Source organism: Coprinopsis cinerea, assembly GCF_000182895.1.
Source record: "Coprinopsis cinerea okayama7#130 chromosome 8 map unlocalized cont3.8, whole genome shotgun sequence".
Taxonomy (NCBI): Eukaryota; Fungi; Basidiomycota; class Agaricomycetes; order Agaricales; family Psathyrellaceae; genus Coprinopsis; species Coprinopsis cinerea.
In genome coordinates, this window is record NW_003307537.1 from 1,634,865 (window position 1) to 1,656,905 (window position 22,041).

At 50.7% G+C, this 22,041-nt stretch overlaps 7 protein-coding genes across 7 annotated transcripts; 3 read left to right on the forward strand and 4 right to left on the reverse strand.

The window, feature by feature from the left end:
- Window positions 1-82: 82 nt before the first annotated feature.
- Window positions 83-1,767, forward strand: CC1G_12324 (protein phosphatase 2C Ptc3). The gene is made up of 10 exons (XM_001835902.2): window positions 83-227; window positions 302-323; window positions 377-454; window positions 525-614; window positions 669-800; window positions 851-927; window positions 988-1,072; window positions 1,126-1,182; window positions 1,236-1,389; window positions 1,435-1,767. The coding sequence occupies exons 1-10, from the start codon at window positions 225-227 to the stop codon at window positions 1,532-1,534; spliced, it is 798 nt and encodes a 265-aa protein (XP_001835954.2). The 5' UTR covers window positions 83-224; the 3' UTR covers window positions 1,535-1,767.
- Window positions 1,768-2,629: 862 nt separating this feature from the next.
- CC1G_12325 (hypothetical protein) lies at window positions 2,630-4,234 on the reverse strand (the record flags this gene model as incomplete). Its single annotated transcript, XM_001835903.2, has 1 exon — window positions 2,630-4,234. The coding sequence occupies one exon, from the start codon at window positions 4,232-4,234 to the stop codon at window positions 2,630-2,632; it is 1,605 nt and encodes a 534-aa protein (XP_001835955.2).
- Window positions 4,235-6,140: 1,906 nt separating this feature from the next.
- Window positions 6,141-6,658, forward strand: CC1G_12326 (hypothetical protein; the record flags this gene model as incomplete). The annotated part of the gene is made up of 2 exons (XM_001835904.2): window positions 6,141-6,548; window positions 6,626-6,658. 2 exons carry the CDS (start codon window positions 6,141-6,143, stop codon window positions 6,656-6,658), a joined length of 441 nt encoding a protein of 146 aa, XP_001835956.2.
- Window positions 6,659-6,701: 43 nt separating this feature from the next.
- On the reverse strand, window positions 6,702-7,638 carry CC1G_12327 (hypothetical protein; the record flags this gene model as incomplete). Its single annotated transcript, XM_001835905.1, has 4 exons — window positions 6,702-7,045; window positions 7,108-7,328; window positions 7,381-7,434; window positions 7,493-7,638. 4 exons carry the CDS (start codon window positions 7,636-7,638, stop codon window positions 6,702-6,704), a joined length of 765 nt encoding a protein of 254 aa, XP_001835957.1.
- Window positions 7,639-8,350: 712 nt separating this feature from the next.
- Window positions 8,351-9,537, reverse strand: CC1G_12328 (hypothetical protein; the record flags this gene model as incomplete). Its single annotated transcript, XM_001835906.1, has 7 exons — window positions 8,351-8,463; window positions 8,505-8,703; window positions 8,780-8,804; window positions 8,852-8,945; window positions 9,008-9,063; window positions 9,107-9,279; window positions 9,415-9,537. The coding sequence occupies 7 exons, from the start codon at window positions 9,535-9,537 to the stop codon at window positions 8,351-8,353; spliced, it is 783 nt and encodes a 260-aa protein (XP_001835958.1).
- A 3,095-nt stretch (window positions 9,538-12,632) lies between these two features.
- Window positions 12,633-13,082, forward strand: CC1G_15031 (hypothetical protein; the record flags this gene model as incomplete). Its single annotated transcript, XM_002910654.1, has 2 exons — window positions 12,633-12,841; window positions 13,031-13,082. The coding sequence occupies 2 exons, from the start codon at window positions 12,633-12,635 to the stop codon at window positions 13,080-13,082; spliced, it is 261 nt and encodes an 86-aa protein (XP_002910700.1).
- Window positions 13,083-20,993: 7,911 nt separating this feature from the next.
- On the reverse strand, window positions 20,994-21,749 carry CC1G_15032 (hypothetical protein; the record flags this gene model as incomplete). Its single annotated transcript, XM_002910655.1, has 4 exons — window positions 20,994-21,054; window positions 21,297-21,320; window positions 21,457-21,572; window positions 21,690-21,749. 4 exons carry the CDS (start codon window positions 21,747-21,749, stop codon window positions 20,994-20,996), a joined length of 261 nt encoding a protein of 86 aa, XP_002910701.1.
- Window positions 21,750-22,041: the final 292 nt, after the last annotated feature.

Genomic DNA, 22,041 nt, shown 5'->3' on the forward strand with positions numbered 1-22,041 from the left:
AGAGTGTGAAAAAACAAGGCCAAACAACCCCGTTGAGGCAGAGGCGCTGTGCAGGCGCGGGGCAAGGGGTTGGACCACACGACCATATTCAACACACAGTCGGCATTTTCTCTTCAAATCTTCCTTTCTATTCTCACATTCCCTCGGCCAACTCGTCTAATTAGACGAAACGCAGCCAGTCGTCGTCGACATCGCAGCATAATTTAGTCGGGAAGTCATTGAAGATGGTCGGTCATCGTTTTCTTCGTGGGGCAAATTTGTACCATCATACTCAACCCCAATTTTGCAACGATCTTTACAGGGTCAAACACTCTCGTCGCCAGGTCGGTTGATCTATTAGATGAACCCTTGTCCAAGCTCAATCTGATTGCTTTAGCGACGAAAAAGACGTCGGAAAGTGGTGGAAACGCTCGTTTTCTTTATGGCGTTTCTGAAATGCAGGGGTGGAGGATCAGTACGTGTTTCGATAGATCTAAACCGGTGTTGTCGTGTCCTTTGGACAGTCTAATTCTCGCGCTCAACAGCCATGGAGGACGCCCACGCTACGGTTCTTGATCTGGACGAAGGAAAAGAGGACTCCAATGCCTTCTTCGCTGTTTATGATGGCCACGGCGGTACGAGCTCCACAACCCTACTCAATCATCTCCCATCTCATTTCTCCCTCTCAGGCTCGACTGTCGCCAAGTTCGCAGGTGCCAACGTCCACAAACGTCTCGTAAACGAAGAATCGTACAAGGCGGGCGATTATGAGACCGCACTCAAGCGAGCCTTCTTGGGCACTGATGAGGATCTGTTGGCGAGTGCGTGACAATTTACCTAACTCCCCCTACTTCCATGTTCATCATACTAGATCCCGGTCACACTCGCGATCCCTCTGGATGCACCGCCGTCGCTGCGTTAATCACCACGGATGGCAAGATTTACGTGGTCAGTGTCCCTGTCTCCCCAATGCCTTTTGCTGTTGAATTGATCCCCGCCTTTGGTTAGGCCAACGCTGGTGATTCCCGATCGGTTATTGGAATCAAGGGAGAAGTCAAACCCCTCAGTTTCGACCATAAACCAACAAGCGAAAGTGTGTGATCTTGCTCTTCCTCGTCACAAGACAGCAGTGTGAACTATTTTTAGCTGAGCGGGCACGAATTTCCGGTGCTGGGGGCTATATTGAATATGGACGCGTAAATGGTCTGAATACTCGGTCAATCATTTGAATGTTCATGATACTGACTTCCATGTAGGAAACTTGGCCTTGTCACGGGCGCTCGGTGATTTCGAATTCAAGAAGAACTACGCCTTGCCCCCAGAAAAGCAAATCATTACTGCGGACCCCGATGTCACCGTGCATGAAATCACGGAAGAAGATGAATTCCTCGTCGTGGCTTGCGACGGCAAGTGCTTCATTCATTCAGATGTAGTCTTTGGCTAATGGCAAGATAGGTATCTGGGATTGCTTGAGCTCCCAGCAAGTGGTCGACTTCGTCCGGTATCAAGTATCTCAAGGCAAAGAGTTGCAGGAGATTGGCGAGATGATTTGTGACCATTGCCTGGCTCCCGATACATCGTCGGGAGCTGGTATTGGCTGCGATAACATGACTGTCCTCATCGTTGCCATCACCCACGGGCGGACCAAGGAGGAGTGGTACAAGTGGATCACGGATCGAGTGAACTCGAATTACGGTTACGCAACCCCTAGTCAACCTCCACAACTGTATGCTGCCAGTCGAATTGCGTCATTCCGAGCACGACAAGAGGCACAGCAAGCACGCGACCGATTGAACTCGCAAGGACTCAACGAACCCGCTTTCCCAATGGAAACTGACGACTTCCTGCGACGATATGGACTGACTGTTTCGACGTTTGGAGGTGGAATCTCGTTCCGCCCTGGTGGTAACATCATGGGCGACAGTGGTACCCTGATGTTTACGAATGATGACAGCGACGAGGATGACAGCGAGGACGAGGGGGTTGGTTCTCGATCTTTCTTCACAGAGACTCTTGGGCTTGGTCGATCCCAGTCCCCCGACGCAACCAAGAATCTCAAGGCTCAATTGGAGGAATTCGAAAAGAGTATCGACGTCGACGAAGATGGTGATGCGCAGATGAGTGACCCTGAGGACGACAACTCTAAATCGTCGTCAGAAGAGTCAACAAAAACTCTCCAGGGTGAAGCTCCACCTCCTCCCAAGGCCCTCCCTAACGGCGATTCAAGTTCGATAGCCGTTCCAGTGAAGCAACTCGAGCCATTGCCCGCTGGTGACAAGCCGGAACCTGTGTCCAATGTCGAGGGATTATTGGACAAGAGTGAGGAACCTTTGAAAGGATAGCCCTCTCAAACTCTATTTACCACTATCCATTCCCCGTCTTTGTATTGTTTTTGATATCATCCTGGGTCTTCTTACCTCCTCTCCTTTCGTTCCGTATCTATTGCTGTAGTATAGCTGTTGACATCGATATCCCCCCGTGCAAACATTTGTACAACTGTACCCAATTCATCATGGCGTAGACGTTATTACCAGCTTTCACTACGATACATTTCTCAGGGCTTATAGTGTATGTACAACAGAGTAAAATATTATGATGCTGAGGAGCATCCCCGCTATGCCATATGCCACGTGCGATCCACCACGAATATTTATATCTTCTTCATCACTACCAATGTCCCTTCCAGCAAGCAGACTATGATGAACTCCCCTGCACCGTTGGTCAGACCTCCAACGCCCAGCAGAGCCTCTCCCTCTCCACCGTCCACTCGAAGGATACTCTGCTTCGCCCAGTTGTCCTTCTTGGCAGCTGGTCGATATATATAAACATTCCCTCCCCGGTTCCGACCCCCGCCTTCGAAAGAGAGGACTGCCTTCCCTGGGACGATGTATGTGAACCGAGTGTCGCGCTTGGAAGCAAGCACGAATGCGAGTGCCGAAAACGTCGAGTCATGGATCCACAGAGGTTCCTCCGTGGTGGAAGCCTTCAAATTGAATACCAACCCGTCCAAATTATGTTTGATGACTAAAGGAAGCTCGGTCGCGTGGACTCCGGGCAAGAGAGTTGCAAGAAGTTGGAAAGGAATTTGCTCGGTCGTGTTAAACCACGCAGGTTTCGCCCCATCGGCCGCTACCCACGTCAAATAGACTTTTCGGCCCACCGACATATCGACCTCTTCGTCTATTTCTCCGCTCGCAAGACTGGGCACGCCAGACCCGAGACCAAGGCCACTCGCGTCGCTCCCGTCTCGGAGAGATGCAGTGTATTTTTCGAGGGTTTCTCGAATCTGCCAGAGTTCGGATGGGTCAAGGGTTTCGGGAACCTCGACATCTTGAGGATCGTTGGATTGAGTGCCTGCGGCGGCGAATACGTGCATCCAGCGGGTGCCTTCATGTTGTTTCTCGAGGTGGAGAGTGAGGAGGCCGTATGAGTGTTCAGCACTCTTGTCCCATGTCCAGAGTGAGGACGACGGCGAGATGGTGTCCCATAACTCTTTGGCGGAGTAGCGAGGAATCGGAATCGAAGTTGACGCCTGGTAATCGACATGAACGGTGATAGCCTTGACAGAGAAGGCAACGCGAATGTTGTTCTTTGAAGTGGCCGATGGAAGGGGGATGGCAACGATAACGGAATCTGGGGTCTGCGACCACGAGTAGGGGGGTGGTTTCTGAGGTTCTGAGGGACACCCTCCGGATTCGTCGAGGTTTTCGTTGGCTCTTGGAATTGGGGCGATCTCACTGGGGGACGGTTCATAAGGAGCTGGTGTAGGGATGCTGGGATCTGCATAAACGGTCCCCCCGATCAGGATGTGCGAATTGAATTGCGGTTGGAAAGATCCATAGGTTGGAACATCTTCTCCGCAGTGGTGCCATAGAACGTCGAACGGAGTAGGAAAGCCGTCGGGCCTAAGTGAGAGAAGATTTACTTGGACAGCCCATATGTCGAAAACGGTCTGATTCTGCCGCTTCGAACCGCTGTCAGAATTACCGTTTCGGTTTGGGACCTTGGAAGAAATCACAGCAATTGCCGTGGTAGGAGAGGAGCGATGACAATAATGGAGCTTGAACGGTCGGTAATCATTCTCTCTTGGCAAGTGGTAGATCCCAATGGCCTCGGACAAGCCGGTGTCCTTGATCGAAAAGACATAGAGGAGCCCCGCACCGTCAGTCGCAAACACCAAGGTGGGCCCAACAAACACGGCACATGGGTATTCTCGGTGATTGGCTGTAGATCCTGACTGCACTGGTGCAGGCATCTCATGGACAACTCGGAAGGATGGTTCATCCTACTTCGGTTTGCAAACATTATCAGAAATTCGAGGAGAACTTTGGGAACCACATACCGTTTCAAATTGAATTAGGACCACTCTATACTCGGTATCCACGTAAAGGGCCTGATTTGCTCCGTTGTCTATGGCAAGATGATTGTGCGTGATGCGGCTTTGCATTTCCTGGAAACTAAGAGGGATTCTCCCCGAGGTTGTAGATTGAGTTGTTTTGTACGGCAGAGCATAGCGCGATACTGCCTCATCCTGAGGAATCAGCGAAAGCCTATAGCCTTCAAAGTTTGGATTTGTGAGCGATTTTATTGGAGTAAAAGCCATTCTGCTGGAGGATGTTGCTGGAAGAGACCAAAAACGAAAGTTCGAGATTCAGAACGGCCAAACGGCGCGTTGCTTGGCAAAGCCATCCAGACCAAATAAAGAGCGTGAATAAATATAGATTTCGCACGAGCGGCAATCTTGATGATCAAATCCGACTATCCTCCTACTCGTCTGACGTCGCCAGCTTGTAATTGGGGTCGGGCTGGTGTCTCTGATATCGACAGAAACGATCTCTCCGACGGCTCGGTTAGCTGCTACGACAGAGCGAGGCATTCTCGGAGTATCCACAGTGGAATAACCATAAACAGGAGGTACCCTCCTGAGGTCTTCGGTCTCGACTTCGTGGGGCGCGCAAACCCTCAAGGACAGGGGTTAAGATTATCCTTTGGCTACTCATCTACCTTCTGCATTATACGAACGAACTATGTCGTGGTTCAGGAGAGCTCCTGGCGCAGAACAATCTAGCTTTTGCGTTAACTTTATGGCTTGGTCGGACAAACCCTCCTTTAACCCTGGTGAAATTTCGGCGGCTCCGCTCAATGCAAAGAATCCTCTGCGCCTCACGTCACCGTCGAGTTCCCCTCCGACGATATTCATCTTTCCTGAACTAGGTTTTTCTCCATGATTTTTGGGGCTTTATCTCCAGGACGATGATCGTTTCGCCCCAAACGACGAAGAGGTTTCTGATTTGACTTTGGATGCAGGCTGTGGACTCTCCTCTATCGGTTTGGAAGTCATTGGCGACCTTAAAAGGAGACCTTCCAAATCTTGGTGATCAAGAAGTCAAAACTTTGGTCTAACAGAAGCTTTGTCGATTGACGATTGACTTCACCGCGGCCGCGTGTTGTCCGTTTCCACCCTATCATTGCACCGATTACTCATGGCGAACCCTTCGAAAGCACCCCATTTCAACTCGATCCACGACGGAGATGAGTCTTGTCGTCAATCTTGATCAATTGTACAGTAAACACAGGGTTCTGAAGAACCATGGTACTGCCGCATCTGACGATCCCAAGTATTTAAGGTTTTCTCAACGCCACCGGGATTTAGTTCAAAATTCTGGGTTCGTAGGCCTGACTTTGAAGTATCGCAAAGTAGCATCCTACTTTTCATTTTGTTTTTGATTCATGACTTGAAAATGTGATACATGATACATTGCGTTGTGGAGCAAGTTTTGTTGAGACGGATCGTGAAGGGTCTGGTCGATTAGCAAGTGGCAAAGTTTGATGTTGTATAAATGGAGGGATCGGCTGCCATTCACGGTATGTCCCGGGCTTCGCTGTTTCGACCTGTATATAGAATGCCGAAACCCCAAGGAGACTCCCTTCTCATCATGTCCACATCCTAGTGCCCCTCTCCGTCACCTCGCTCACGTACAGTTGTCGGATCGGCCTTTTATCGTCCTTCCTGTCCAGAAAAAAAAGACTGGCGCTCTCTCGATCTCTCGAAAACAATTCACCGACGGACCGCACGGCAACTAATTGAAATGAAGTTCCTGTGCAGAGTATTTAACCAGCTGTACTTCCGCAAAACTGGGGATCCCGACTCCCAAAGTACAATGAGCTTCGGTTCCACTCCCTCGTCGTTCTATCATGACGAACTGGAGCGAGCTCTCGCCGAACAACGCTTCGGTGTCCACTCCTACCGCATCTTGAGCTCATCACCCCGACAATCATCGGCGTTTGTTACAACTCTCGAAGGCCACAAGTTAAACGTGGCTTTGACTGCTCAAGGATATACGGTAACTGCTTTCTCGATCGCTGGTCTTCTTCGCAGGCTATTCAATGACCATACTAGGTCGAATCTAAAAGGTCCGATGGGACAGAATCCACCGTCCCTCCGCGCACCTACGAGACTATCGAAGACCTCCTCCAAGCTATCAGCCCGTCGTACTCAATACGACGGCAAGAGCGCCTCATATCAGCCCTACAAAACATATCACGATGACGGACCAGCTATCTCGCAGGTGAGTGTACAATTCCGTCCTGCTTGTACCTGCCGACTCACGAGACCATGACCATATTGATTCCACAGATGTGAAAGATGTATTTGGCTCTGCCGACAAACAATACCTAGAATAGACAGCCATACGGACGCAATAGGTCTGGTTGTAGACGCTCTACTCCGTTGACTCCGCGAGCCCATCCTTTGGACTCTCGTCCCCAGGCACCGCGCCTCCAGCCCAGAGATTCGCCTCGTACTCCTTTCGTGTAAAGGCATAGTCGTCCTCTACGTCACGAACTCTATGTATCAAGGCCCTAATCGCATTCCGACGTTCCTCGTTTCTGATACAGTTCGCCCACCATCGGTCCATGCTGTTGCGCAATCCAGGTGTGTTCAGCTCGTTGTGTTCGCTCTGTTCGTTTAGGACGTGGAGTAGGAATCCATAGTTGAGGCGCTCTAAACCCAGTTCAGAAAGACATTTCATGATTCTGGATATCCGAAGATAGTTGTGAGAAGACCCTAGACAAGGGAAGAGCGAGAGATCAGAAGGGATCAGGGAGGGAGGTGGTTTGGATACGTACTGACGAGGTTTCGGTATCGGCTGACGTAGTTTCGGGGCGGACGGACGCGATCCACCAGCCCAGTCTCTGCTGAAACAAGTCTCATGCCGTAGAAGTCAAGCATGAGCTTGTAGGACTCGATGATGCGCCCGATGACAATTGGATCCGCTTTCATGGCTTGGATTTCATGGGGCTGCAGAGGTTGGGACTGGTAGTTCATTCCATATTCGCGGATAGGGAATCTACGAAGCACGCTCCAGCGAGGAAGGGTTCAGCTTCAAGGGGTTTGCTTACAGCCACTGGATGAAACCGTGCTTATACTCCAATGTATCATAGTCTCCAAACCACCTGTAAAGCGCTGTAGGCATATCGCAACCTCGGATGTTGGGGCACATCAGATACGCACTCTTCGTGAATCTCTTCGATGAGTTTTCTATCTGGACGACATCGAAGCTTGTTCAGGTAAAACAAGAGGTTATCGCTCAGGTCAGGCTCGTCGTCAATGTCTGGATAGCAGTCCAGGAACTCTTGAACATCGCGAGGGATCGACATAATGGCGGTGGGTCGACAAATGCTGTCAACTTGAGAAGACAGGACGTCGAGCAACACGTGGATTGTAAGAAAAGCTAATACATAGCAATATTAGTTGCGCGTCTGATGTTATGTTACTTTCCCGACTTCATGTAGGGCTCTCACTTGCGCTGTTCGATCCCCCCGTAGTGCAAATTTTGGAGGTTTAGCCCCGAACCTGGGAGAGGAGTGGATAATTGCTTGACAGTAATATCTCCTGATTCATACCCTGCAAGCGAACGCAAGATCCGGGTGTCCCCAAGAAGCTATACTGTCCGAGGCAGAGACCTCGAGGCCAATTAAACCCCGGTCACTGTCATGAAAGTAATTCACAATCGAGCAAGCATACGTGTAGGGAGCCCCGCAGCCGAGATGAAGGAGATTCAGAATGGCAGAGGCTTAGCTTCAAGATCCGTACATGCGGAGGCGAGACTGAACCACAGCATTATATTAACGTGATCGTTGCGTTTCACGATTGAAACTGTGTTATCAAGAACAGGTGGCCTCTGGGCCATTGATCCCAATCTTCGAGAACGGGAGTGAGGTTTCTTGTATCCAGAGGCGGGCCCTAGTAGCCCTAGTCGCTCGGTAGGGCATGGCAAACCAGCTATTCTAGCGCGAAACGCGGAGAAAGGTTCTTGGCCTCACCGGGATGACTCGAATCATGAGGCGGAGTCCCGCTCTGAGGCTGCGCTCAATGGTCCAGCCTAGTACCGAGATGATATGACGTTGGGGAAGTAGAGTGGCTATCTCCGAGCATGCTTGCCGCTCGAACACCCTGTGCAGATGCGGGGAATGCAATGCGGCCTGCGCCACGGGTGTTGAAGGGTCCGCTTAGTTGGACGCACATTCCTTGGAATGAACCAGCCGCCCAGGATCGGAAAGGTAGAGTGAGGTGCTTGCGACGGTGGTCTGGAAGGCAGATGCCGGTAGACGTGGGGACGTTGTCCTCTTCGCTTCCCAACAGTTAGGGGCGCAACCTCTGGCCCCCTCGCCACGGGTCATTGATCCCTTGCGAGACGACGAGTTCGATGGTTCATACATCCCCTACTGTGTAAGAATGCATTCCCTGAGTATCCCTGTTAGTACAAAGCTGGCAAAAATAAGCAGCTAAGAAACTCACAGCGGGGCCTGTGTTCCCCAAATACCTAGTTTCCGAGAATAACAGAAGTGCAAGGCGAGAAGGGCGGCTAACCACTTAGCAGATCTCCCGACGGGAAGGCCGACGGGAGCATCGACGAGCCTGGTTTCGAAGATCTCCGGGAATCGCCATCGAGTCACCTCGACGACTATAGCTGGCAACGGAGGGGAATGCTGCAGCGCTGGAGTAAGCAACGGGAATAAGAAACACGGAAGGCAAAGTGCAGCCGAGGTGGAATGGGAAGCTGGTTGCCGGTTACCAATGCTCTTGTGATTCAACGTTCAGTAAGGCCCAGTACATCCGGCATACAGAGGGAAACCGGCTTCAACGGCGTAGGAAAGGGAATGAAGACGCGTGGACAAGAGAGTGAGCCCGATGGATTTGGTACAATGCATACCGGATTCAACAATTCCGGCGACGTTGAGGGGCGGAGGTAAACGGCGGCAAATGGGAGCCAAACCTCCAGTGACGTCACGGTTTTGCTAACTTGGGTGTGTAATCGAGTGCCTTTGGAGGTCCAGCGCGGCTATCCACCAAGGCAACATCGCGACAACCTGGAGGTAGCCCGGTGGTACCACCTTATCCAAGTCTGACGTACGAGGACATCGTCGACTGACGTTACCCAGAGTAACCTGAGCGATATTGCCAAGGAGGAAGTGGAAACGCTCTCCATAGATTCGAGTAAATTCGACAGGTGAACCGGAATCACAAGCCTTTTTCCCCAACATGGTCACCGCCATGGTCAACAATGTAGTTGCGCGGACGCTAGTTTTATGTAGTAGTGCCAGACTGACGAGGTCCCCGCAAATGCCAGCGCGCTGTGGAGACCCAGTTGATATGTTGGGAAACCCCACATAGACCCATGTAACTCATGTAAACGCAGTATCCATTCAGCGGAATTCAGCTGTAAGGTGATCAAGAAGATATCAGGATGGCACGCGAGCAAGATGAGATGGTCCGGTACTCGCCTGTGCCTCATCTTGATCTCCAAGGCTCCCAAGATATCCTCGAATGCTAAATGGCGGCTATAAGCGTCGGGGAAGGGAGACAGCTCAGATCCAAGGCAAACATACCCCATCGGTTACAACACGATAACCACTTAGCAGATCGCTACGCGGCGGACAAATCTGTGGACCAACTGATGAGAGTGGTAGATGTTTGACAGCCAATGCCCATGTCAGGACGTCGGGATTGTCGATGGATAGCAGCCAGAGATCCCTCCCGAATCTGCGACCAACGGCGTCTATGTCCAAGACATTAAACCTTCCAGGTTCCTGTCAACAATGAATAGGTTATCAGCCAGTCCCAATAGATTGACTGTTGACTTACCACGTTCTGCACTCGATGTCCTGTCAGCCTGCAGGGCCAAGGGCAAATTTCCCCATGGATTTGGGAGCTCGACAAGCGGCTTTGTCACAGATTCATTCACCTACAAGAGTCGAAAGCAAGTGCCCTCCTTCCACGACACATCGGGAGAAGGACAAGAGATATACCAATATAAAATAGAAGCCCCCGTACACGACCAGCGCGTCCTGCGAACATGTGCACTTCAGGCTTCTCATGATGACATGAATGTCATTCCAAAACAATCCATGAACCTCTCCGTTGATGAGGTCGGCCATAGATTTCCTCTTGTGATGGAACTCATATCTCTTACGACTGGTGCGCGGCTATAAGGCTGAAGGGAGCTGTGAGTGACTGATAGGGACAGGGGAAATAGAAGTCGATAAAATGACATGTACTTCACCGCTAGTGGCACTATGACGGCCTCGTGTTCTTGTGATACTGAGTGTTCTCGCCTTCTACTGGCTTAAAAAAGTGCGACCACGAGCGGTTATTGCCCACAGCATTGTCATAAAAGGACCTCGGACTCCCATCCTTAGCTATTTAAGGATCCGCGACAGACCGCTTAATCATTCAGTCGGTGCTAACTAACTTCGAAGACCCTGGAAGGAGAAAGCCCGTTACTGTGCGAGAACACTCTTCCAAACAGGATTTCAACTTACCTGAGCTCAAGGAAAGCAGACTTCGCCGCTGCTCTCTCGGGCTAGCGGTGTTTCCATGTGTTGCACACCTTGGGAACGCCATTCGGGTATTTCATGAGCGCGTGAGCTATGGCATAGTTACCCTGCTTTCGGGGGTATGGCCACGAGTCCGAGAAATGGGAGTCGTGGACCTTTTTGAAGAGGCCAAAAAGTACCTTTCCCTTGCGTGTAGGTTGTGCGAGAAACTTGTGCACCGTTCACCGGCTACTAACCCTGGTCAATATGGCGTTGCGTGGGGACACAATATCCCATTTCCAGCCGCGTAGTTAACGATAGAGTTTCTCCGAAGTTATTATGTCCTAGTACATGTTGCCGTTGGTAAGTGTGTGGATGATCCGTCCAAGGCGACACTTACTGTGGATTCGTATCACCGCGAGAACCAGAGGCCCAGCTGTGTACTTCCAAAGATATGTACTCCTGCAAAGGGGACGGCTGGGCTTAGACCGGATCACTGACACTGCGGTATCTTCCCCGCACTGACTTCACACCGAAGTAACGGGGAGCATGGAATCGTGATGATGCCGTTAATACCTCAGACAACCACGATGAAAGTTGAAACGTACTCGGAGGTACTGTCAGCACATTCATCCATCTCAGGTTAACTGCTTCAGAGCATGCGGTGGAACATCGCCTAGATTTCCCCGCATCATGTTACAGATCTATAACGAAACATATCAGTAATCTGCAGGCCATGAGATTATCAGGCGTACTATCACCCTATCCACCAGACTGCGCCAGACGTTGACGATTCCGAGGACTAAGTTGCTTGCGCATTCACCCGTGCAGGCTAATTGGGAGGCAATGTCACAGGCCTCGATCAACGTATCAGACCGAGCCTAAGTGAGCGCGATGTAGTACTTCGACGGAACGTAGTCGTCTGAGAAACAATGGGAGACGGTTTCCACCGTAACATCACTGAGAGACTGCATTTCGCGTGGCAAGGTGGGCCTGGTTTTCATTATGAAGAAGTTCGAGGTACGACAGAGAACCTAGGTGAAAGAAGCCATCTACGACCTGGGTGAGAATTTGTGGAGAAGTCTGGGAAATCAAACGAATGCGGGGGAGAGAAGCACTCACTGGTTGTAAAACCTCCATGGATGCGTGGCGATAGTGGCGACTTGACAAGGGCAGCTGTGCGTTGTAAATCCTGGACAGCGTGTTCAGATGTTGGCCCGTTTCGCCTTTCAGCGCTGATTCACGTTCCCAGATGTGACCGAGATCGAAAGAATCCGCTGGAGGCAGTGGCTTCTGCTAGGTCCCTGCTAAGCCCTGCAGTGGATTTGGATAACCATCCGAACAGAGGGCTGGCAGTTGGTGCATCCGTGGAATATGGGATCCTTAATGAGGTTGGGTGCGAATATGCATAACGCGAAGAGGCTGGAGTCGGCGAGAATGCAACGTGAACGCCGTCAACGCAGGCTAGTCCAGAACAGCGAGCCTTTCTGTACAGACCCTGTCCATTCCATAGGTTTTTCGCTATCAATCGGCCAGCGCGGGATCCAGGCAGGCGTCAGCGACGCTGTCGTCGTGGTTCGAGTTGAAAACTTGCCCGAGAACTCGGCATTGTGCCATCAAATGTTCCATCAAATTACCCCACACCAGCCCCTAACCGTTATAACCGCTGCACCTCAAAGTCCATGAAACATTCATGAAGGGAAGGATAACTCCAGGGGAGTCTGCTAAGAGTATACCATCCAAGCCCCTCTTTATTCGCTCAGCGCTAGCGTCCGACCTCCGCGCACCATCCCCTCTACCACTACCTGAACACTCGGCCAGTTTCAACCACCGGAATGCCCACCTTCGATCAATGCCCGAGGCTGACTGTCTATGCCTATCATCGTATGGCTGTCATTGTTCCTCGTGGTGTGGGGTTGGACAGGCTAGCCGGCTCCAGACTATATCTCTCTTATTCGGCGACCGCGGGGTACAGAGTAAATTCCGAGCGGACGAGAAGAGGAAGCATGAGAGAGAAGGATAATAGGCGTAGGGGCAAGTATGGGTAAGAATGAGAAGCTTAGCAGGCAACCTTGTGAGCGCTTAGCGCCGCCCTCCGATCATGGTCCGATCGATCGAATAATAATTAGACGCTCTCACTTTGGTACTTGGACAATTACGACTCAACTTGAGGAGGAGAAGTCTGAACATCCGGTAATTTAACCAGCAGTTCTGCTAACTTCCTCGCATTTAGTTTGCTCAGGAAACCGAAGCAGCTATTGTGCCGCGCTTTTCTCAATTGTTGACCGGTATTGTGAGACTAACAAAGGTTTAATTACGAAGAACAAGCGGGGTCTCATGTGCTACTGTATCATTATGAACCACTTAGCTATTCATGCTCGCCTGAATGCTTGAGGTGAAACGCTTATGAGCGCAAAAGGACGTTAATATGTGCAGAGACCGGCGATCTGAACGCACCGCGTTCATGTAATTCCATGGAGCGGGGAGCAGGCGGCGCGCACTTTGAACTAACCCGACTCGTTTATCCTTGTTCCTCGCTCCCCGCTGCCTCGGATTTGAGTGGAATGATCCTTTCCCCGCATTGCAGTGCTACTGCTATCAATCTACATTCTTACAGCAAAAAGCATTCAACCTGACCTCTACGACCTCTCTAGCCAGTATTACTACTGTATGGTTGCCTCCGCTTGACAGTCTGTATCACATTCAAGGTGACCAGGACAGACACATCGTCCTCCCAGGTTCATTAATACCCAGGTTCATTTAATAGGCGCACGGGAACTCTCCCATAATGTACCTGAAGATACTCGCCTCACTTCAACAAGTTATTCGTGATATTATGTCTTGCATATGACTCACTATGAGCCTATGGATGCTGTAGATAACTTCAACCACCGTGAAGTCCGTCAAAATGCCGCAAAAAGCAAGAGTTATGGAAGGTGGGGGATATGTTCATGAACCATCCACCCTCAAACTTTTAGGCTATATTGATTTTTCAAGAAATGGACAGCTTGAATTGTCGCCTAGCTCATTCTCATTTATTCAAGATCCTCGTGGGGAAAGCTGTACCCAAAACGTGCATGACCTCACGAGCAGTTGGGCGCTTGGACTTCGAGGGGATGATACCACTGGTTGGCGCCCATCACTCGCGCCTTTGAAATGATCATTTACAATGGCTAATGACAAGCGTCTCCTGGAACGCACCCCCGTTTCGCCTCGAAAGAACACGCTCTCCGGCCCAATACAGAGATCTACACCCATGGATTGGATGAAATTCGCTTCCCTGCTCACCCTACCCCTGTCATTTCCCCAAGAAACCTGGAAAAGGAGTATTCAAAATAAAAAAGGAAACTCGGGCCATTCATTCCAACTCGCTATCGCCCAGGAGTGAGAAAGGCGGCCTGCAAGTCGATCGTCTCATTCGTCGCTGCACCCCTACATTTTGAGCGCGTTAGACTCACTGCCCTGAGGGGCCGACCCGTTGCTCTGGATTGATATCTGCAACAGAATTACAAGGGCAATCCCCTGCATCAAGCCACCATCTTTGCACGGTCTCCATCCTCCCTCTCCTTGGAGACCCTGACTGACCGGAACCAAAGAAACACCTCACTTGAAATTTCCAAAGATAGGTATTTCACCAAGGGGGAGTGCTCCCTCCACCTCCATCAACTGGCCACGAGCCAGCCACGCGTTATTGAATTGGATCGTACCGGCCCTCCCTTCCCACCCTGAGTGTAAATCCACTGTGGGTGCAGAACGGTTAGGAGTGTCGGCTCCCGACGCAGCGTGTAATACATGTGTTCTTCGGTGCGCGGTGAATCTATCCAGGGAATGCACCGACCTGCCTGTAAGCGTCCGTTTCAGCTCACGAGAAGTGTTACCTGAACGTCCTCGAAAACCGTAGGTAATTTCTAAACATCCCGGCGGCGTTGTAGGGGAGACATACGAAAATGACCAGTATTATGGCGCACCATTCCGTTATATTTCCCACTCGTCCGTAACCTAAGGCACACTGTTTTCACTTCCCTCGAGCACCCCTTGCCCAGCAGCAACCAAAGAGGGGAAACGATATCAGCGCCGTATGTAAATCAAATACGAGCGGTGGCTCTCCTCGCCCCTTCTCCGCGCCCGGAGGACGTTATGAGATAGGACGGCCCGCCACGGAGACCGTTTCCTTCGCAAACTTTGTTCAAGACTTGAATTTCTCATCTCCAACAGAACCAGGGAGACTCCAACTGTCATACCAATTCTGTTCATCGCATGATATCCCTCTTCTGGTGTCGACAAACCAATGCTTCAAGCTGCAGTCCTTACTTAACCTCGCCCTGCGATGACAGATACGTCCTAGCACCCGTAACGCCCGTACAGAACGCCCATCTTCCATCTCCCATCCCGCAATCCGATGCTTTGCTGATCGCATTCAATACTACCCCACACGAAACCATCTCACCTCACTGACATATCACAACAACTAACGCCCACCCCGTGCCCGGCGAGGGAACCACTGCTAAGTCCCACTTCTACTTTCAACAACACCGCTTCCCCAAATTAACCATATCAACCAACAACTTACGACGATAACAGCAGCACTGGCTAATGGCTAAACCATGAACAGACATCTGTCCTGTAGAACTGGCTATGTCGGTTTGTGGACGCCGAGGACTACGGAGAGAAGGGGTAGGAATACGGACCGAAAGGTGTTTTTTGAATCCACAGCACAAACACACCATGTAGCAGCGTGAGCACCGCTTTGTGGGGGATTAAGGACGGAATGTGACGCACGCACCTGTTATGGGCTGTCTGCTTGTCTCAATGTGTGGGCGTCAAAATCTCCGTTATCGGAAACAGATGTCAGGCGCCCTACTAGTCATCTCTCTATTCTCTTTACCCTTACCTTTTGAGTCACTTCCTTCCCTCGACGAGTGTTTAATTGTTTATCCTCATTGGAATGTGTTAATTATTCCTTCCCGTCCGCCGTGGAATTATGATCTCTTTCAGTTGTTGTTGAATGAAGACCCCGGAGAACAAACATGCGAACGAAAATGGGAAGTGCTTAAAGGCATCCCGAGGACACACCATGATATCATACTAGGCGTCCCGAGCACCGTTGAGCTCAACCGGCGAATGCCAATGCCAATATCCAGGAACTCGAACTTGGGTGTTACTAGTACAACAGCAGCACAACAAAGACGTAGCAGATCGAGAAAACAGGCACCACTTATCGATATGCACATCTCTTTCAAGTTCGAAACGATGTGGCAAAATTGAAATGAAATCTCGTGGTCTCCCAGAATACCGAGTCACAATTCAAAGAGTCTTGTGACTCCTAAGAACGAACTTGGAGGCAAAGGATTCCCTCAAAGGCGACAAGTTCGAACTAATCGGATGTAACGGAAATGTCGGAATTCCACAATCAATCGCGAGTGACAGGCGTCTTTGAAAAGTTGGAAGGGCCATGGATATGATCAGCTGAGCATATGTGCAGCCAAGCCATCGATTAGATAGATAGTCAGTTGTGTACGCCGAGTCATCGTCGCAGATAAGTGGATCTACGCTCAAGTGACAAAGCCGAAGACCCAAGACGATCCTATCTAGGTATCTAGTTATCGATAACACCTATCGGGCTTGAGTCTTTCGAAAATCGGGATAAACGGACAGCAATGGGACTCAGCTCTGTCTATTCAAAGTCAGGCACGATAAACAAAACCCTCGCACCAGGGTATCTTTTTACCCCGCACCCCGAAGATAACCGAACACGCCGACAGGCCGTTGCAAAGTACCACTATGACGTCGCATGCTCAGCACGAAGCGCCCAACTGCGGGGTTTGCTTTTCCCTTCATCCCCAGACTAATGCGCTTGACTTAACCGACCTGTGACCAGCTGCAATCAGACACCTCACCACTTGATCCCATAGATCCGAGGGGCTCCTCGCACTTCCCGAATTCCGCAACCCGCCCCTTTCAAACGAACTTTTGGACCTTGGGGACGCTATCGAAGAATTCCCGGCAATCCGCACCCCCACTTGCGCATTTCCGCGTGCATGCGTGGCGCCTCCGTGCGGCAACGTCACGAAGAAGAAGAAAGAAGCGTAAGCAAGTAAAATGCTGTAAAGAAGTAAAACGGAAGGACACTCGATACTCGAATTCCTCCAGAGAAGAGATTAAGAAAAGAACTTGGAAGCGCTGATCTCACCTACGAGGAGCGTTCCAATGTCAACTGTAAACTGCCAATCGAACGTCGCGCCTCGTGTCTCGTGTCATCCAAAAGAACTTTTTTCATGATTGACCAATCAGCGGGTACCGAGGCTCGTGTGAGGACGTTGGACGAGCGAATGAGAGCGTGCAAACGTAAAATGCTATGGAGGTATTCAAAGCGACTTGCCTCATGGGGTCTCTGGTTAAGCAGGGTGGGCGTTTGATCGTCCAATGAGCGCTAGCCTGCAAGCTTGAGGGAATGAAATCCGGGAATCCAAGGAGGTGTGGAGAGAGCGAGAGCGAATCAGCGGGTCGAGGCCTCGAGATAGGCGTACCAAGGTATGCGTTCCAGCCACGGTCCTGGAGGTGGTGTTGGAGCTTGCGTCGAGCTGAGCTTGTCAAAACCCCGTGTCCCTCGAGAGTCGCGAAATGCAAGGACTGCTACCATAGTGGATGGTCGTCCCTGCAAAGGGGTGCCAAGTTAGCTTCGCAATTCGAATTCCTTTTCTGCATGCTGCCAAAAAGACTTGAAGGAAAGCGAAGAGAAAAAGACCCTAGTACATAACTCATTTACGCAAGACATTAAAATTTGAACCCCCATTGGAAGCACCCCATCTCAGGGCCTTCGGGCGACAGAGGGGGGAGGGGGGCAAAGAACGGCAGAGGAGGAGAAGATAGCACAGCGATACTTAAGCTAAAGCGCGAGGTACGAGGTAACGTTAACCCAATACCTTTCGAGAACAGAACGTTTACATACCCTTGTACCCGGACAAAGCGGCGTTCAAAGTCCCAAAAGCCTTGAACTTTCCTCGACGCACGAGGGGTCTGAGGCTCTTGAGCTACGTGGGGTAATTCGGACAGACTTTCGCCCCGCCTTCGTCGAATTACGATTGGATGCAGCCAATGCGGGCCAGGCAGTCACGACCCTTCGTAGAAGGTGCGCAGCGCCGTCCTGGATGGATGTTTGACGGGCCTACTGTGAATTAGAGTTCGGTTTGAGTGGGCAGTCGAGGTATTGTTGGCGTCCACGGATCAAGGCATCGCCTTCTGAAATGGGAAGTTAAAGTGGCCCGAAGGATGGATAAGTGCATAGCTAATGGGCTGTAGATGGTAGAGCACACGATACTCTTATACATGCAGTGCTTACTGACCATAGGATTGATATCAACAGGCAAGACCTTCGAAGCCTCTCAGCCACAGCGTCCGCTCAGCACGACCCTCCGACGAGTCCGATAACTGATAAGATGAAGCCCCTAAGGAGTCACGAGTCGCGGTTGGCCTATCTTTAGCGCTCATTCCGTCCGAGGTGTTTGACTCACCGCATGAACGAACGAGCGATCCGCGTGAAGCACCGCACCACAGGACCCAGGACCCGCACCGCTTACCCCACAAAATGGCATGCGACGAAAAAGGCGAACCATGATGTAGAAGAAGAGCAGGTACATAGCGCTCGACGCCCTAGTTGGCAAGTAGCAGCCCTGGTAACACAACTGTTGGTTTCATCTTCAGCGGCCACGGGATGATCATCTAAACAAGATTGGAGATCGGGGTTTTGGTTGCTTTATTTACCTGGTGTCCACTGACGGATGTGGGGTAGAAGCGCCTGATGACGTTAGAGCGCTCGATGGGGCGGTACTCGTCTCGATGGCTTCGAAGATGGGAATGGGTGGTATCGTGGATAGGTAGGCAAGTTCGAATTTGGGCGAAGCGCAAGCTTTGAGGAAGCCTAGTGTGGAATCGGAAACGGATTGAGATTCGGATGGGGATTGGGGTGTTCGGAAGAGGGAAGGAGGTGGAATTGGTTACTACTGTATAATCAACGACTTGGATGGAGTATCATTGAATCAACCAGCGAGGATCGACGCCTCGCCATGCTCCAGTACTCCAATGCTGCAGAACTAGTAGTAGTTCAGGGCCAGATAGCCAGTCAGTCGTCGCAGAAGGACCCGGTTTGGGTGGAGGTACCCCGTTATCAAGGGGTCGAATCAGCGGACTCGGTTTCCTAGTTGGAAGCTGGATGCGTCAAGGGTGCGGATGCAAGTGCGTGTCCTTGGATCAGCGAAGGGTGGAAACCAGCACGGGGACAACTAGATAACCAGGTATCTGGTTATCGGAGCGATAGGGAGGTATACCATAGTATACCAATCGTGCAGCTAGTGCCCCAAGGAGGCCTGACAGTCAGCACGCGAAACAGCTGCGCGCGTGAGACCATAATGAACAAGGGTTCGACCAAGTACAGGGTCACCGAATGGTCGGCTGGCGAGTGTACCCCGATTCCGAACGTATCTACCCTCGTACTCCGTCAGCCCCAGTCGTCGAAAAGTAAATTCAATGCATGGCCGATTGGGCTGCTTTTGGATCAGGGCCAACCAGTCGTCTTGAGAGCGGACGAGGCTGACCGAAGACCGCAAGGCACGCTCAGAGGGTGAAGATGGCTGCCAGAACGGATTCATGGAGGCTTACGATTCATGCGAGGGCGGGCCCTAGCCCCAGTCAATAGTACCATATCCGCCAGTCCGCATCGGGAGTTGTGTTGAAACTTGGAATAACATTAATCAAACGTGCAAGGCCCCTACGATTCATGTGTGTGTACCTGATATTGAAAGAACGTTGCAACGCAAGGACAACAAGGGCTGGACATACCCGAATCGCAATCCGAAGTGTCGCGCAAAAGGAAAGCACGTTGACAGGCGAGAGATGAGATGAGAGAATCAGAGGGATGATAGATGATGGGTACTTACGGTTTGTTTTGACCAACTCTTTTCAGTCAGTCAGCAAAGAAGGTAAGTAGATGGATGACGTCGTTTGAAAGGTCTGTTTTGCGATTACGACGACCTCGGCGAAATCGGATAGTTCCGAGATGAGTTTGTTGGAATAGGTGTTGGAAGACATAACAATCTCTACTTACCTTCTCGAGTCATGGTGTAGTGATCTCAAGTAACTGGAGGTATTCACAACGGGCTCGACGACCACGGGGCAACATCTGCAATCCATTTGCACCCATCGATACCACGCATTCTACATTATATCAATACTCATCGCCAATATCCCACTACCACACTCTAATGATACCCTACAACACCATGCTTATCAACAACCCACTGCATAATGCGCCACCTATCTATGTTGCCCTCCCGTCGTCGTCTGGTCTGTTCGTCCTCAAGCACCCAAAAAACGCCAGTCGTCTTCAGCTGGGCCACCAACCACTTTTCTCCCTCGGGTCTTACGAGTGTTTCTTTTATGTGGGTTTGTGTCTGTCTTTCGGTTCTCGTTTGCAATTCGTGTACTTTTTTAGCCATCCTGAACTTTTTTCTTTCCTTCTTGTTTATATTCCCTCTTCTATGTATATCACGGTGTAACATTATTGGTTTTCTTTTTGGAGACGATGACCTTTCGTCTTTCTCAACTTGATTGCAGTTAGTGCATCCAACGACTTTATTTTGTCTTCTTTTTTCATACCAGTACATACCTTGCTATAGTCTTTTACGAAACGGAACGAATATAACTTGTTTGAAACTTGAACATATCTTGTGTGAAACTATCGCTCAGTTCGAACTGCTTCTGGTCTACTCAGCTCGGGAAGAAACTCAGAAGACCCTCCAACATGGCAAGAGATTTTAACTTCGAAGTGTATAGGACCCCCTAAAGACCAAAATAGCAGGTCGACCGTACTGTACGTGTGGGGAGGTCATGAGGGCCTTGAGGCGGCGGTGAGGTCACCCTCTCAGGACCCCACCCCCTGTCTCACAAATTTCTCGTTAGCGCGAGGCTGGGGTGCAACCACAAAAGTTGTGCAGGGTCGCATAGGAACTTGTTAATTTACAAGGGGGGCCACGCTGCATGCAGAGCACACCTCGTTGCAACAATCCCCGTCCGCGTTGCGATATCTAAAGTCCGTATCACGTAGTCCCTGCTGCTGCTGCCTATTCGCGTCATGAACTTTGAACCGCTGCTAAGTAGGCCGAATCACGAGCTCTTGTTCTTTTTTTTTTTCTTCGTTTCGTCTACCAGTGCCGGCCGTTGTGGACGGTGTGCACAAGCGCGAGCACATCGCACATCGGCTTCCTACCGGGCATATGAGCATATGCACGATGAGCCATTTTTTTATACGCGTTCATCATGGTCCGTCCCTGAATTGAATTGAGAGCAGAGGATGGCTTTACTTTGAAGCGCTGGTAGGTTAGCCGGTTTCAGGAGCACGCATTACTACCCCAACATACTACCCTACCTACTACCCCATACATTCATTACTCAGGTGGGTGTGTAGTCCTGACTCCTGATGTATGGCACCATACGTAGCTACTTACATCGTTGGCGACGGAGTCCTATACCTTGGAATTTCAATCATGTCTTTTAGAGGAGGTGATCATTCCAGCCAAGCAGCGAGAATCTTTCGAAAAAGGCAATGTGAAATCTTGAATCAAGGGGTCCAGTCCCCGATGTTGAACCTCCGCCCCTCCGACCAACGGGACGTTGAACGATGAAGTGGCAATTGGTGTGGTTTTTTGACATGTACCCTTGATTTTTTGAGGCTTGGGTTTTTTGGGTTGTACGAGGGTCGGGCGTGTGTTTGGAACTGATTTCTGGTTTAAGCCCGTTAGACTTTAGGGTGCAGATAGAAGACTCGGGGGTGGGGTGGGGTGTGTGTTGTTGGTGGCGGGCGTCTAAACCACTCCACTAGTCTCGCGCGCCAAGCTTACCAATAAAACACCGCTGTGGTTATCCACATTCTTCTTCTTGTTCTTCTCGACGCTTCTCATATCATACTCCGGTGAACTAGCCAAACATGAAGAGGAATACTTACATTCCCCTCTTGAGAAACCGAGGCTGTTTTCTCATGGACGTATGGGTGAGTTTAAGCCGTATCGATAAGCAAGGACCTATTATTGTATGGGTATCCATAGCTATTCGCCCATATGCAATAGCCGGGGGATTGAGCGGGCGGACGCGTCGGGATTATGCCTTAATGAGGAGGGGGGCGTCGATGATTGAGGATGGATGGATGAATGGGGATCGGGTCGTCGACTCACTCGAGCGGTCCTGCCTCGCACG